This window comes from Motacilla alba, chromosome 17, assembly GCF_015832195.1.
Source record: "Motacilla alba alba isolate MOTALB_02 chromosome 17, Motacilla_alba_V1.0_pri, whole genome shotgun sequence".
NCBI classification, from domain to species: domain Eukaryota; kingdom Metazoa; phylum Chordata; class Aves; order Passeriformes; family Motacillidae; genus Motacilla; species Motacilla alba.
This window is the reverse complement of record NC_052032.1, coordinates 6,348,491-6,359,940: the sequence shown is the minus strand read 5'-3', so window position 1 is coordinate 6,359,940 and position 11,450 is coordinate 6,348,491. Positions and strand designations below refer to the sequence as shown.

General features: G+C 64.7%; 1 protein-coding gene across 1 annotated transcript in view; it reads right to left on the bottom strand.

The window, feature by feature from the left end:
* Nucleotides 1-364: 364 nt before the first annotated feature.
* The window catches only part of HMCN2 (hemicentin 2), a 33,265-nt gene continuing 22,179 nt past the window's right edge, over nucleotides 365-11,450 (bottom strand). Inside the window, exons 48-79 of the mRNA XM_038156668.1 lie at nucleotides 11,008-11,132; nucleotides 10,741-10,924; nucleotides 10,482-10,579; nucleotides 9,932-10,204; nucleotides 9,644-9,834; nucleotides 9,487-9,568; nucleotides 9,115-9,251; nucleotides 8,857-8,998; nucleotides 8,520-8,667; nucleotides 8,148-8,275; nucleotides 7,864-8,020; nucleotides 7,644-7,765; nucleotides 7,245-7,409; nucleotides 7,052-7,159; nucleotides 6,841-6,975; nucleotides 6,429-6,563; nucleotides 6,127-6,311; nucleotides 5,617-5,830; nucleotides 5,321-5,455; nucleotides 5,060-5,250; nucleotides 4,891-4,972; nucleotides 4,494-4,763; nucleotides 3,638-3,787; nucleotides 3,289-3,426; nucleotides 3,065-3,180; nucleotides 2,731-2,968; nucleotides 2,550-2,612; nucleotides 2,328-2,456; nucleotides 1,915-2,235; nucleotides 1,583-1,702; nucleotides 1,190-1,316; nucleotides 365-1,070 (exon numbers count right to left, since the gene is read on the bottom strand). Of these exons, the coding sequence (XP_038012596.1) occupies nucleotides 728-1,070; nucleotides 1,190-1,316; nucleotides 1,583-1,702; nucleotides 1,915-2,235; nucleotides 2,328-2,456; nucleotides 2,550-2,612; nucleotides 2,731-2,968; nucleotides 3,065-3,180; nucleotides 3,289-3,426; nucleotides 3,638-3,787; nucleotides 4,494-4,763; nucleotides 4,891-4,972; nucleotides 5,060-5,250; nucleotides 5,321-5,455; nucleotides 5,617-5,830; nucleotides 6,127-6,311; nucleotides 6,429-6,563; nucleotides 6,841-6,975; nucleotides 7,052-7,159; nucleotides 7,245-7,409; nucleotides 7,644-7,765; nucleotides 7,864-8,020; nucleotides 8,148-8,275; nucleotides 8,520-8,667; nucleotides 8,857-8,998; nucleotides 9,115-9,251; nucleotides 9,487-9,568; nucleotides 9,644-9,834; nucleotides 9,932-10,204; nucleotides 10,482-10,579; nucleotides 10,741-10,924; nucleotides 11,008-11,132 (5,152 nt within the window). The 3' untranslated portion in view covers nucleotides 365-727. The remainder of the gene's footprint in view (nucleotides 1,071-1,189; nucleotides 1,317-1,582; nucleotides 1,703-1,914; nucleotides 2,236-2,327; nucleotides 2,457-2,549; nucleotides 2,613-2,730; nucleotides 2,969-3,064; nucleotides 3,181-3,288; nucleotides 3,427-3,637; nucleotides 3,788-4,493; nucleotides 4,764-4,890; nucleotides 4,973-5,059; nucleotides 5,251-5,320; nucleotides 5,456-5,616; nucleotides 5,831-6,126; nucleotides 6,312-6,428; nucleotides 6,564-6,840; nucleotides 6,976-7,051; nucleotides 7,160-7,244; nucleotides 7,410-7,643; nucleotides 7,766-7,863; nucleotides 8,021-8,147; nucleotides 8,276-8,519; nucleotides 8,668-8,856; nucleotides 8,999-9,114; nucleotides 9,252-9,486; nucleotides 9,569-9,643; nucleotides 9,835-9,931; nucleotides 10,205-10,481; nucleotides 10,580-10,740; nucleotides 10,925-11,007; nucleotides 11,133-11,450) is intronic.

The window sequence follows — 11,450 nt, the reverse complement described above, 5'->3', positions numbered from 1 at the left end:
GCCTCCATCTTCACCACGTGCAGAGAGGCCAAATCCTGCTCCTGCTGCTTGAGGGGCTTGACACCAGGGCAGGATTGGACCTTCAAGGGCTGGACATTTGCCCTCTGGCATTGCTACATCCACACAACCTCCCTTTTATGGTCCAAGGGCAGGCAGGGAGGTGTCCAAAGCCCTGGGAATTCTCCTACACACTGAAGGAAGCTGCTTTCTTCAGGCACAGCTAATATTTAGCCACAAAACACCTTCATAAATCAATAAGTGCACAGAGACCACGTGGATTTAAAAAACAAACAAACAAACAACATGACTATTTCAGTTTAATAATGGTTAATGCTGGGGTGCCCCATACCCTCCCCAGCCCAGGGAATCCCTCCCTGCACCCTGGTGGGACCCTTGCTGGCCACTGTCACCCAGTTCATCTTCCCACCCCCCACATTTGGGGACTGATAGCGGCCAAGGCCATCCAAACACATCCAAAGCTGAGTTTGTTCTGGGATTTGGGACCCGATTGCAGGAGATTGGTGGAACATCTTATCCCCCACTGGGATCCTGACTCTCCTGCTGAGTCAGGGCCCGGCCCTGGGTGAAAGGAATGCAGCTGAGAGGGGAAGGGGTGTCTGGGAGGGACAGAGAGGTACAAGCTCAGCATTCCCTGAGCCACGTGCCCCACCGATGGGGTGGGGAGGGACAGGAGGAGAAATGCGTCCCCTCCTGTCCCTGGGCTGTGTCAGTAAGGGTAGGGTGAGACAGAGATGAGGAGGAGGAAGGTGCTGGGTGCTCGCTGCCCGTCTGGGACCAGCGCCTGCACCTTGAGCCGGTGGGTGCCGGGCTCCCGCAGGGGCCGCAGGGTGGAGATGATGCCCTGGCCCCGCTCGGTGCGCAGGGTGAAGGGGCTGGCGGGCTCCTGCTCCAGCAGCCTGAAGACGGGGCGGTGGCGCAGGGCGGTGGCCGGGGTGAGGTGCACCACGTCCCGGCGGGCAGCGATGCCGAGGGGCAGGGGGAGCAGCTGGTACTGCAGCGTGGGGGGGCCGGCCGGGCCGCAGAACGGGGGGCAGCGACCCACGCACAGCCTGCGTGAGAGATGGGCAACGCGGGATGCGGCGGGTGCCGGAGAGTGGACGGGACACTCGGGGTCGTGGTGAGATGGGGAGAGAGGGAAGGGCACTCCCAGCCCCACAGCACGACTCACCCTGGGCTGGAGCCTCTGCGGTACCCAGCTGGGCACGGCACGTCCACGCACCGGGCACCTCCTCGGGTGTTGAAGCACATCTGGCCCAAACCGCACTGGATTGAGCCTTCCGCGCACTCATCCACATCTGCAGCGAGAGAGGGAACAGGTCTGAGGTGCTGGGGTGGCTGAGATGGGGGTTCAATCCCAGCTCCCCCACCCTCCCAAATCTGCCTGGACACTGAGGCAGCGAGACACGAGCACAGCACAGCACGTGAGACATGAGCACTCAGACTGTGGAGAGCCGGGGCTGGGAACAATCATCCTGAGAAAGGAAAAAGACTTGCAGCCCCAAGACGATGACACCCAGGGCACCACGGGGATGGGGCACCTCCCTGGCAGCCCTGCACTGACCGTGGCAAGTCTTCCCGTTGGACAGCAGCCGGTAGCCAGCGGGGCAGAGGCAGCTGTAGCTGCCCGGGCTGTTCCTGCACTCGTGCTGGCACTGGTTCAGTGTCTGACACTCGTCGAGATCTGTGGGATGAGAGGGGTGAAGGTGAGAGGGGAGGATCAGACCCCTCTGGTGCCACTGTGCCAGCCTGGCTCTCACCTCCCCTTCCCAGCACAGCAAAGACCACACAAAGGGCACAAAGTGGCAGACGGGGCACCAAGAAGGACACGAGGAACCTTTTGGGGACAAAGTAGTCTCTGAACTCCCTTCAACACCCTTCCCCAGGCACGCTCACCAGTGCAGGTACCATTCCTCCTGATGTAGCCCGTGGGGCAGGGGGGGCCCCGGGCACCCCTCGCTGCGTCCTTGGCCACGCGGCGCAAGGCAAGCTGCGTGTAGAAGGATCGTCCCCGTGGGCGGCTGCTCGGCCCCTGCCGGCGCAGGAGAGCGTCCCGGGGCACGCTGCCCGCTGTGTCCCCTCCCTCCATCCCCGCTGCGCCGCACCGTCCGCCCGGCAGCACGGCCTTGCCAGCGGGGCACAGGCACTCGTAGGAGCCCCGCAGGTTGCGGCACTCGAAGGCACACGGTGGGGGGAAATTCAGGCACTCGTTGACATCTGCGGGAGGAAAGAGGTGGGGAGCTGCAGCTGGATGGGGGAACCGAGGCTGGAACAGGGCAGGGGGGTGGCCCTGGGAGCCCAGCTCGTACCCAGGCATGGCCAGCCCGTGCCCAGCGTGCGGTAGCCGGGAGGGCAGGAGCAGCTGTAGGAGCCGGCGGCGTTCTGGCAGACCTGGTTGTAGCGGCAGGCATGGGAGCCCTCGGTGCATTCATCAACATCTGGGGTGCAGAGAGAGGACAGGGTTAGGGGGACAGGGAAGTGGCACCAGGTGGCCCTTGCCATCCTCACGTCCCCTCAGGAAGGGTCCGTACCCATGCAGAACAGCTGCCCAGGGTCTGGGATGAAGCCCAGCGGGCACTGGTCTCTGTCAGCCCCTGTGAATTGAGCAGAGAGAATGTGACACGTCACTGCAGGGACACGGCCTTTGCACCCTCACAGACACCCAGAACTGACAGCAGATCTCCACCCCCACGCTGGGGACTCCCCAGGTACCTGCATCAAGCGAGGCACGGAGCTGGAAGCGGAGCTCTTGCTTGGCTGGGTCATAGGAGGCTCTGACAGCTCTGGCCCGGAGCTGCTGCACCCGGGGGGGCTGCGGCCCCACGGGGGGGTCGAACACGATGGTGTGGTTGCAGTGGGCATGGACGAGGCGCCCATCCCACAGGAAGCTCTGCACCGAGCCCCCGGAGAGCTGCCCCGCGCCCGTCCGCACGTAGCGCTCGCTGAAGTCCTGGGCAGAGGCAGGGAGGAGGGTCAGGCCATGGACCCCCCGTGCTCCCAGCATGGGAGTCGTGGTTCCCATGGGGATCATGGGCAGTGCCAGCACCTGCAGCACGGCATCGCCAAAGCTCTCCGGCACGGAGCCGCTGATGACGCTGTCCAGCCGCAGAGCGCCAGCGCTGCCCGCGCCCCGGGCGAGGTGGGTGACCCGCAGGAGCTCCCCTGCCGGGGGGGACAGTGATCAGCACCCCACAGCACCCCCGCACACAGCTCCGCTCCCGGATCAGGGATGGTGCGTGGGGGAGTGGAGGCTGAGCTGTCAGCCCTCACCTGTGGCAAAGCGCAGCAGTGACTCGTGCTGGAAGGTGCCCTGCGTGAGCAGGAAGCCATTCTGGGCTGCCCCGCTGGCGTGAGCCAAGGACCAGTAAATGGGGGCGATGATGGTCACCAGCACCCGCATCAGCGGCCCTGGGAACGGGGAAGAAAGGGTGTCACCACGGAGCCAGCATCCTCCTGGCGGACACCCAGGCTGTCCCATCCCTCCTTGCCCACAGTGGAAGGTTTGGGGGGAAAAGGGTTTGCTTTTGGGGGGAAAAAAGAAATAAAAACCTTTCCCCAAGATTTACATCTGACAGAGGTCAAAACTCTCACAAGGGTGAGGGTAGAAATGTCCACCCACCTACGGCAGGCGGAATGCTCCCAATGCTGCTCCGGAGGGCGGCGGTGCTGGACTGAGAATCGCCCAGCACGCTGGCATCGAGGCTGGAGACACCGAGCTCGTGGCCATTGATGACACCGACCAGGCTGCCCTGCACCTGGTGCAGCTCCCCTGGGGCGAATGGGATGGGGTCAGGCAGCAACACTGGGACTGCACTCCCTTGCCTGACTCCCCTCTCACTAATTTGCGTGTCAAAACCTCTTGTTTTCTGGAGGTGAAAGCAGCCAGAGCAAGGCAGGCAGTGTCCCTGCCTGGCTGCAGCAGTCCCCAGGGACCCCATGGCTCCAGGCACAGTGCCGTGTTGACAGGAGATGTCGTGAGTGCGGCCCTGTGCCTTGTCACACCAACAGGCACTGACACCCCCAAACCCTGCTCTGTATCAACCTCAAGGTCCTGGCAGAGCCCCAAGCTTTTATTTGCTTCTCCAGCATGCCTGGCAGCGAAATGCCACCAGCCACACAAGGGCACACAGGGCACCTGGCACTTCCTCCAGCCCGGCTCTCTGCTCCCGGGGGGCAGCAGGAAAGGATGTGTCTGTGCATTCAGCAGAGCCCCTGGGAGAGGGGAATTGAATCACGGGCAGATAAGGCAGGAAGGCCGAGGAGAGGCAAGTGAGGGCTGGCATGAGGTGGCTGTTCAGGACAGGGCCTGCTTGGGCTCAGGCCTCCAGCCGAGCAGGGCAGGAGAGGAGAGCACAAAGCAGAGTATGAGTCAGGGGGAGTAGAGCAAGCAAGGCAATGTCACTCCACAGCAGCACGCCGGAGCTCTCACCCCGGGTGGCACAGCCCCAGCCCCCGGGGCCAGGGCAGACACCCACCTCGGACATCCAGGGAGGAGCGGGCGACAGCAGAGCCCAGGGCGTTGCGGGCGAGGCAGGAGTAGCTGCCGGCGTCACGGCGGGTGACAGAGGGCAGGAGCAGGGTGGCATTGGGCAGGACACGAGCGTGGGGACCCTCGGGCAGGGCCTCCCCGTCCCGCTGCCACTCCACGGAAGGGGTGGGCTCCCCTGACACCACACAGTGCAGCAGCACCTGCTGCCCAGCATGGACCCTCGCCTCTGCTGGGGTCACTGTCACCACAGGGGCGCCTGGGCAGGGGAAGGGATGAAGGGAGTGATGCAGCACTCCCCACAGAGCAGGGGGAGTTGGAGGGACTGAGAGGTGACATGGTTTGCAGTCCCTTAAAAGAAGGAGGCAGAGGGGGCCAGCACTCACTCTGCAGAACGAGGGTGACAACTTTTGCTGCTGTGCCCGCGTCATTCTCCGCCACACACCGGTACTGCCCCGCATCTGTGCTCTAGCAGGACCGACAGCATCAGCACAGCGTTTTGCTTTGCCAGGAAAGAACCCTGAAATGTGCCAGTGCCCCCCAGGCCCTGCTCACCCCCACAGCACGGATGGCCAGGGAGCCATTCTGCAGCTGGCGCAGGCGCCCACGGGCCACCACCGGCACCCCGTCCTTGCTCCAGCGGATGAGGGGCTCCGGGTGACCCTGGGCGTGGCAGTCGAGGAGGACATCACCTCCGGAGCGCTCCACCTGGTAGGCGCTGGCCTCCCCCTGTATGACGGGCGCCTCTGGGAAAGGGAAAGGGGTGGCAGAGGAGGGGGGCTGGCCGGGCACCCCAGTTTCCCTGCCAGCACCTACCTGTGACAGAGACAAAGACAGTGGCCCTGGTGGCCCCGGCGCTGTTCTCGGCGTTGCAGATGTAGGTGCCGCTGTCCGTGGGTGAGGCTGCCTCCCGCCGCAGGATGCTCCGCCCGCTGTGCCCCGACGCGCCATCTGCGGGGTGCAAACCCCAAAAAGGGTGCTTGGGGATCAGCTGGCTACAACCCCGCACGGCCAGACGTGCTGGCACCCCGGGGACCCTGAAAGGTGGGACAAGGGTGGCACCAGGATCGTATCTCCCCCGCGCTCAGCATCCTCTGCCCCTGCCCAGGTACCAGTGACGAGCTGCCCGTTGGCCATCCAGGAGACGCGGGGCTGGGGGCTGCCCACTGCGGCACACACCAGCTCCAGCCTCTCGCCCCGGCTCAGGGTGATGTCTGCGGGCAGGTGGGTGAAGGTGGGCAGGGTGTGGATGGAGAGGGAGAGCCGGCGAACGGCCCTGCCAGCAGAGTTCACCGCGGTGCAGGAGTAGCTCCCAGCATCCCCTTCCTGCGTGAGGATGAGAGGGAGTCATCCTGAGTCTGGGCTCCAGCTGCAGCCCTGGCTCGCTGAGCACAGCTCTGCTGGTTCTTGTGCACCTAAAAAGTCACAGTTTGGACAGAGCCACTTTTTCCAGCCCACATTAGCAATCTCACACTGTCCCAACCCTCCAGCCTGTGGCACAGGACTGCACAGGCCTCTCCTCTGCCAGATGTATCTACCATCAGCCAAAAGCTCTTCAGCAGCAGGAGACACTTGCTCCTCATCACTCCAGCCTCTCAGTGGCCATGGGGGACAGTGCTCACCTGGACATCCCGGAGCAGCAGCTCCCCGGAGGGCAGCACTGTGGCCTTCCCGCCCCGCAGCAGCGCTCCCTCCCGGCTCCAGGACACGCGAGGCTCGGGGACACCGCGGGCGGCACAGGGCAGCAGCACCTCCAGCCCCTCCAGGACCACCAGCTCCGCTGGGCCGGCGGCAATGATGGGGGGCACTGGATGGGGCAGAAGGGCAGGGACTCGCTCACAGCTCAGCAGCTGCGTCTTGCTGAGAGGCGCTGGAGAGGGGCCGAGCAGAGCGGGGAGCAGTGGGGCTCTGATCGCTGCTGTACCTTGCACAATGAGCCGGGTCCTGCCCGCAGCGGTGCCCGAGGGGTTGCGGGCCATGCACAGGTAGGTACCCGCGTCCTCTGGGGCTGCTCGGAGGAGACGGAGCTGCCCACTGGGGAGCACCTTCAGCCCAGACCCTGGCAGGAACGAAGGGCAGGATGGGGCAGCACAGCTGAGCCAAGGCACACATGGGTGATGGGCAGGGACTGCTGCCCCCACAGAGATGCCTCTTCCCAAGGAGTCTCCATGGAACAGCTCCACCAGCCACCATGCCCAGCAAGGACAGCAGCCAGCAGGAACCATGCACAGTGACACCCCACACCCTGCTGGGATGCCTACAGACCTAAATCTCCCCCTAGGTAAAGGCTGGCAGGTAATGTGGGCTCTGCCAGCCCCCAGCTCACTCCTGCTCACCTCCAGTGATGCCAACACCATCCTTTTGCCAGGTGACCTCCGGCCGGGGGACACCTGTGGCCTCACAGGACAGCACCACGCTGCTGTTGATCATCACCATCACCATGCCAGGCAGGGGCTTCAAGGCAGGGGGCTCTGTGAAGGGCAGGAAGTGCTACCCAGGGAAGAGGGCGCAGGACCCGCAGCAGCAGGACCCTGGGGCTGTGTTTACCCTGCACCGTGAGCCAGAGGTGCTTGCGGGCCGTGCCCGCGGCGCTCTGAGCCGTGCAGGTGTAGCGGCCGGAGTGCGCTGGCAGCGCCTGCCGGATCTCCAGGGCTCCTGGAAAACAGCAGGCAGAGGGGAGGCGGCGGCAGGGCTGGCAGGGACCCCTGTCCCCGCGGGGCTGTGCTGGCCCGTGCTGTACCTCTGGGCAGGACGCGGTAGCCCCCTCCTCTGCTGCCCAGCTGAGCCCCCCCCTTGCTCCACGACACCGTGGGGGGGGGCACGCCCGAGGCGTAGCAGGTGAGGACTGCAGGGGACAGCCGGGTGACAACCACGTCCGTGAGGTCATCAGCGATGGTGGGGGGCACTGGAGAAAGGAGGGAGGGAGGTGAGCGGGGCTGTAGGGCAAATGTCGAAGAGGATTCTGTCCCTGTTTGTACAGGCACAAGTATTTCTCTTCCCCTCTTGTCCATCCCCAAGACCAGCTCTTGAGCAGGCACCTAACCCTGTGTGAGGATGGAGCACACCCATGTCACAGCCCAGGTGGTGACAGACCCTGAGAAAGCCACTCTCAGCAAGAGCCCCAGCCCCAGGAGCTCACCATGGACAGACACGAGGAAGGCCTTTCGAGCCTCTCCAGCAGCGTTGGTGGCGATGCACTCAAACCTCCCCTCGTCCCGGGGAGCAGGGCTGGAGATGAGCAGGGACCCCAAGGACTGCAGACTGCAGGCAGAGCACGCATCAGGATTACCTCTGTCCCCCAGGGAGCAGCAGGAGGGGCAAACCCCACCCTACAGGGGAACCCTTTGGTGCACAGGTACCTGTAGGTGCCAGGTGGGAGGTGCAGGCTCAGGGGACGGCCATCCTTCTCCCACCTGATGTGGGGCTCAGGGGACCCCCAGGCGTCACAGCCCAGCGTGGCTGGCTGCTGAGCCAGCAGGGTGAGGTTGGAGGGCCCAGGTGTGATGGCAGGAGGGACTGTGGGAGGGCATGGCAGCCGTGAGCAGAGGACAGCAGCACATCATTGCACTGACGAGGGCAGCCCAGCAGTGCTGGGCTGCAGGAGGGTGAGCCCAGGAGGGATCCATCTGACTCTCCCGCTTACCCAGGACGTGGAGGTCCATGCCTCGCCGGTCAGAGCCAGCAGGGCTGGATGCCATGCAGAGGTAATGGCCCAAATCCTGGGCCTGGACAGGGTCAATTTGCAGAGAGCCACCTGGCAGGACCTGCAGCCTGAGGAGGGAGAGCAGGTGAACCCTGTGGGGGCTCTGCATGGCCAGGCTGCATCACACAGGGAGCAGGAGCTGGGAAGGTGACAAGTGCCATTGCAGCCACACGCAGCTCTTGCCCACTAAGCTGGGGCGAGGACAGAGCACAGCTCTTCACAGGGTGGCTGGCACGCTAATCACCTGTTGCTGTGGAGGGTGACACGATCTGAGTGCCAGCTCTTGGTGCCACCAACCCCAGAGCCTCATACCTGTCGCTCCCGGGCAGGGGCAGGAGCTGGCCGTCCTTGCGCCACGTCACCCGGGGCACGGGCCACCCCTGTGCCTGACACGGCAGCACGGCCGAGGTGTTCAGCAGCACCTTCACCTCCTGGGGGCCCGCCTGGATCTCCGGGGCCACTGCGGCAGCACCCAGACACAGCACCGAGAGTGTGGGACAGGGCTTGGGGAGGGAGGGCGCCAGCCCGGAGCAGCACTGGGGGCTGGCCATACTCCCTTCACCCGACCATAGGACACCCTATAACATCCCACATCCTGGATTTAACCGGGAAGGCACCGGCACTGAGGGCAGGGCAGGGCAGCACTCACCGTGAACCCGCACCCGGACGCGGGGGTCAGTGTCCCCGGCGGCGCTGGTGGCCCTGCAGCTGTACTCGCCACCATCCGCCGCAGCCACCGCCAGGACCTGCAGGAAACGCCCCCGGGCCAGCACCTGCCTGCGGGCATCCTCCTAAAACCGTGGGAGCCCCGTCAGCAGGCACCCAGCATCGCCCCAGCACCAGCCCCGTGCTGCCGGTGACGGTGGCCAGCCCTGACCATGGCTGTCCCTGGTCCCGTCACAGGTACCTGCAGCAGGGAGCCCTCGCGGTGCCACTCGATGTTGGCGTGGGGCTCAGCACCCTCCGGGCACTCCAGGAGGAGCTGCCCCCCTGGCACAGCCGTGATGATGGGGATCTCCCCGGCGCTGGCCATGCTGGGGGGTGCTGTGGGACACGGGCAGGGGGGGTCAGGGTGGGCTGGACACCCCCATCCCTGTCCCCATAAGTCACGCATAGGCCCCCACTCTGCAGGACCAGCACTGTGCTCCAGGATCCCTCTTTTGGAGCCCACACCAATCCCAAAAAAGGAGGTTGTGGCTCTCTGGTCCCCCAGGGGTTGGATCATCCTGCAGCCCTCCCTGCTAGCCCTCTCCTGGCTGCCCTGCTGGGATCACACTACCTTGGATGCTGACATGGAAGCTCCTGCTGTCCTCTCCTGCAGGGCTAGTGGCCAGGCAGGTGTATAAGCCAGCATCAGCCACCTACACAGCCAGAAGAGGGAAAAATTGAGGCACAAAACCAAAACCCAGGTAGGGAGAAAAAAGCAGAACTCCTACCTCAGTGCTGTCAATGTGGAGGGTGCTCTCATTCCCTGTCACAAGCGAGGGCCCTGCCAGCAGCTGTCCATCCTTCTCCCAGGTGACAGTGGGCATGGGGACACCTGCCACCACACACCTCAGCCCTAGAGGGGTGCCCACAGTGATGGATATCTCAGTGGGATGGGACCCAGCCTCGACACGGGGTGGCTCTGCAAGGCACACAGCAAGGTAGGAGGACTCATCTCTCATTGCTCCCAAAAAATTGGCTAAGCTGCCTTTCCCAAATCCCAGAGGGATCACACGCACCCATCACCACGAGGCGGAAGGCTTTGCTGACCTCCCCCACTTCATTCACCACCAGGCACGAGTAAATGCCTGCATCAGCTGGCGCCACGGCCACCAGGCTCAGCTGAGGGCCACCAGGCACCTGGGCACTCCGCTGCCCCAGAGGCTCTCCGTTCTTCAGCCAGGTCACTGACGGTGCTGGGGACCCGGTGGCTTTGCAGGTGAAAGTGACATCGGAGCCCTGGGCCACCATCTGCTCCTCACTGCTCTCGGGGCTCTCCAGGACAGGGGGCACTGGGGAGAAAAGTCAGGTCCCCAGACACCGGGGGTGGGTTTGGCCACTCCCTGGTGTCCTGCGAGCAGCCAGAGGTGGCTCAGCCGTCCTGCAGGAGGCTCTGGGACTGCTCTCAGGCTGGTCCTGCTTTGCTCCATCCTGCCCAAGCCCACCCCAGCAGTGGAAGAATGGCTCAGGACCCTCCTTGGGAACGGGTGCAATGCACAGCGTGTGCTCTACCAACAAAAGCAGCGTCCCGGTGGCCCCTGCTGTCCCTCCCCAGCCCCTGCCCTGTACCCTGGATCTGCAGGACGAAGCTGCGATCGGCCACTCCCGCCCGGCTGGAGACAATGCAGGTGTAGAGTCCAGCATCCGAGAGCTGAGCCTGGGAGATCCTAACCCGTGCGAAGGGACACGGGGATGGGGAGGAGACGTCAGCTCCGGGTGAGCCCCTGCTCCCCAAGGTGACACTTCAGGGTGCAGCAGCGCCCTCATGCCACCCCTGCTACCACCCCCAGAGCCTGCGGCTGACCATCGCTGCAGGGTCACGTCTCACCGGAGGATGTGCCCGGCCGAGAGCAGGGTGACACGAGGGGACAGGCGGAGGGGCAGCCCGTCCTTCAGCCAGCTGACGTGCAGCGGAGGGGACCCCCGTGCCCAGCACTGCAGCGTCACCGCGGCGGACAGGACTCCACGGAGCACCTCCGGGTCATCGGCTCCTCTCTCGATGGTGGGAGGGACTGGCGAGGGGACAGAGGGGCTGCTGGGGCTGTCGGGCCGGGGGTGGCCCCGGCGCTGCCCCGCACGTCCCGGCCCTGCTCACCCAGCACGTTCAGCGTGTGCAGCCGCGTGTCCTCGCCCAGGCTGTTCCGGGCCAGGCACGTGTAAGCCCCGGAGTCGGCAGCTCGCAGCCCCTCGAGCAGCAGGGCGCTGCCGTCCGGGGACACCCTGCGTGGGGAGGGGGGGACAGGGACCTGTGTGCTCATCGCGAACGAGCCCGTGGGGCAGAAGTGCTCTGTGCTCAGTTTACAGCCAGGGATGAGGATTCTGGGCACGCTGCAAGGTCAGGGCATCACCTGGGACCGTGCAGGGTGGCAGCGACCATCCCAGACTCTGAGGTTTACCCCAGGATGACAGTGACCATCCCAGACTCTGAGGTTTAGCCCAGGATGACAGTGACCATCCCAGACTCTGAGGTTTACCCCAGGATGACAGTGACCATCCCAGACTCTGAGGTTTACCCCAGGATGACAGTGACCATCCCAG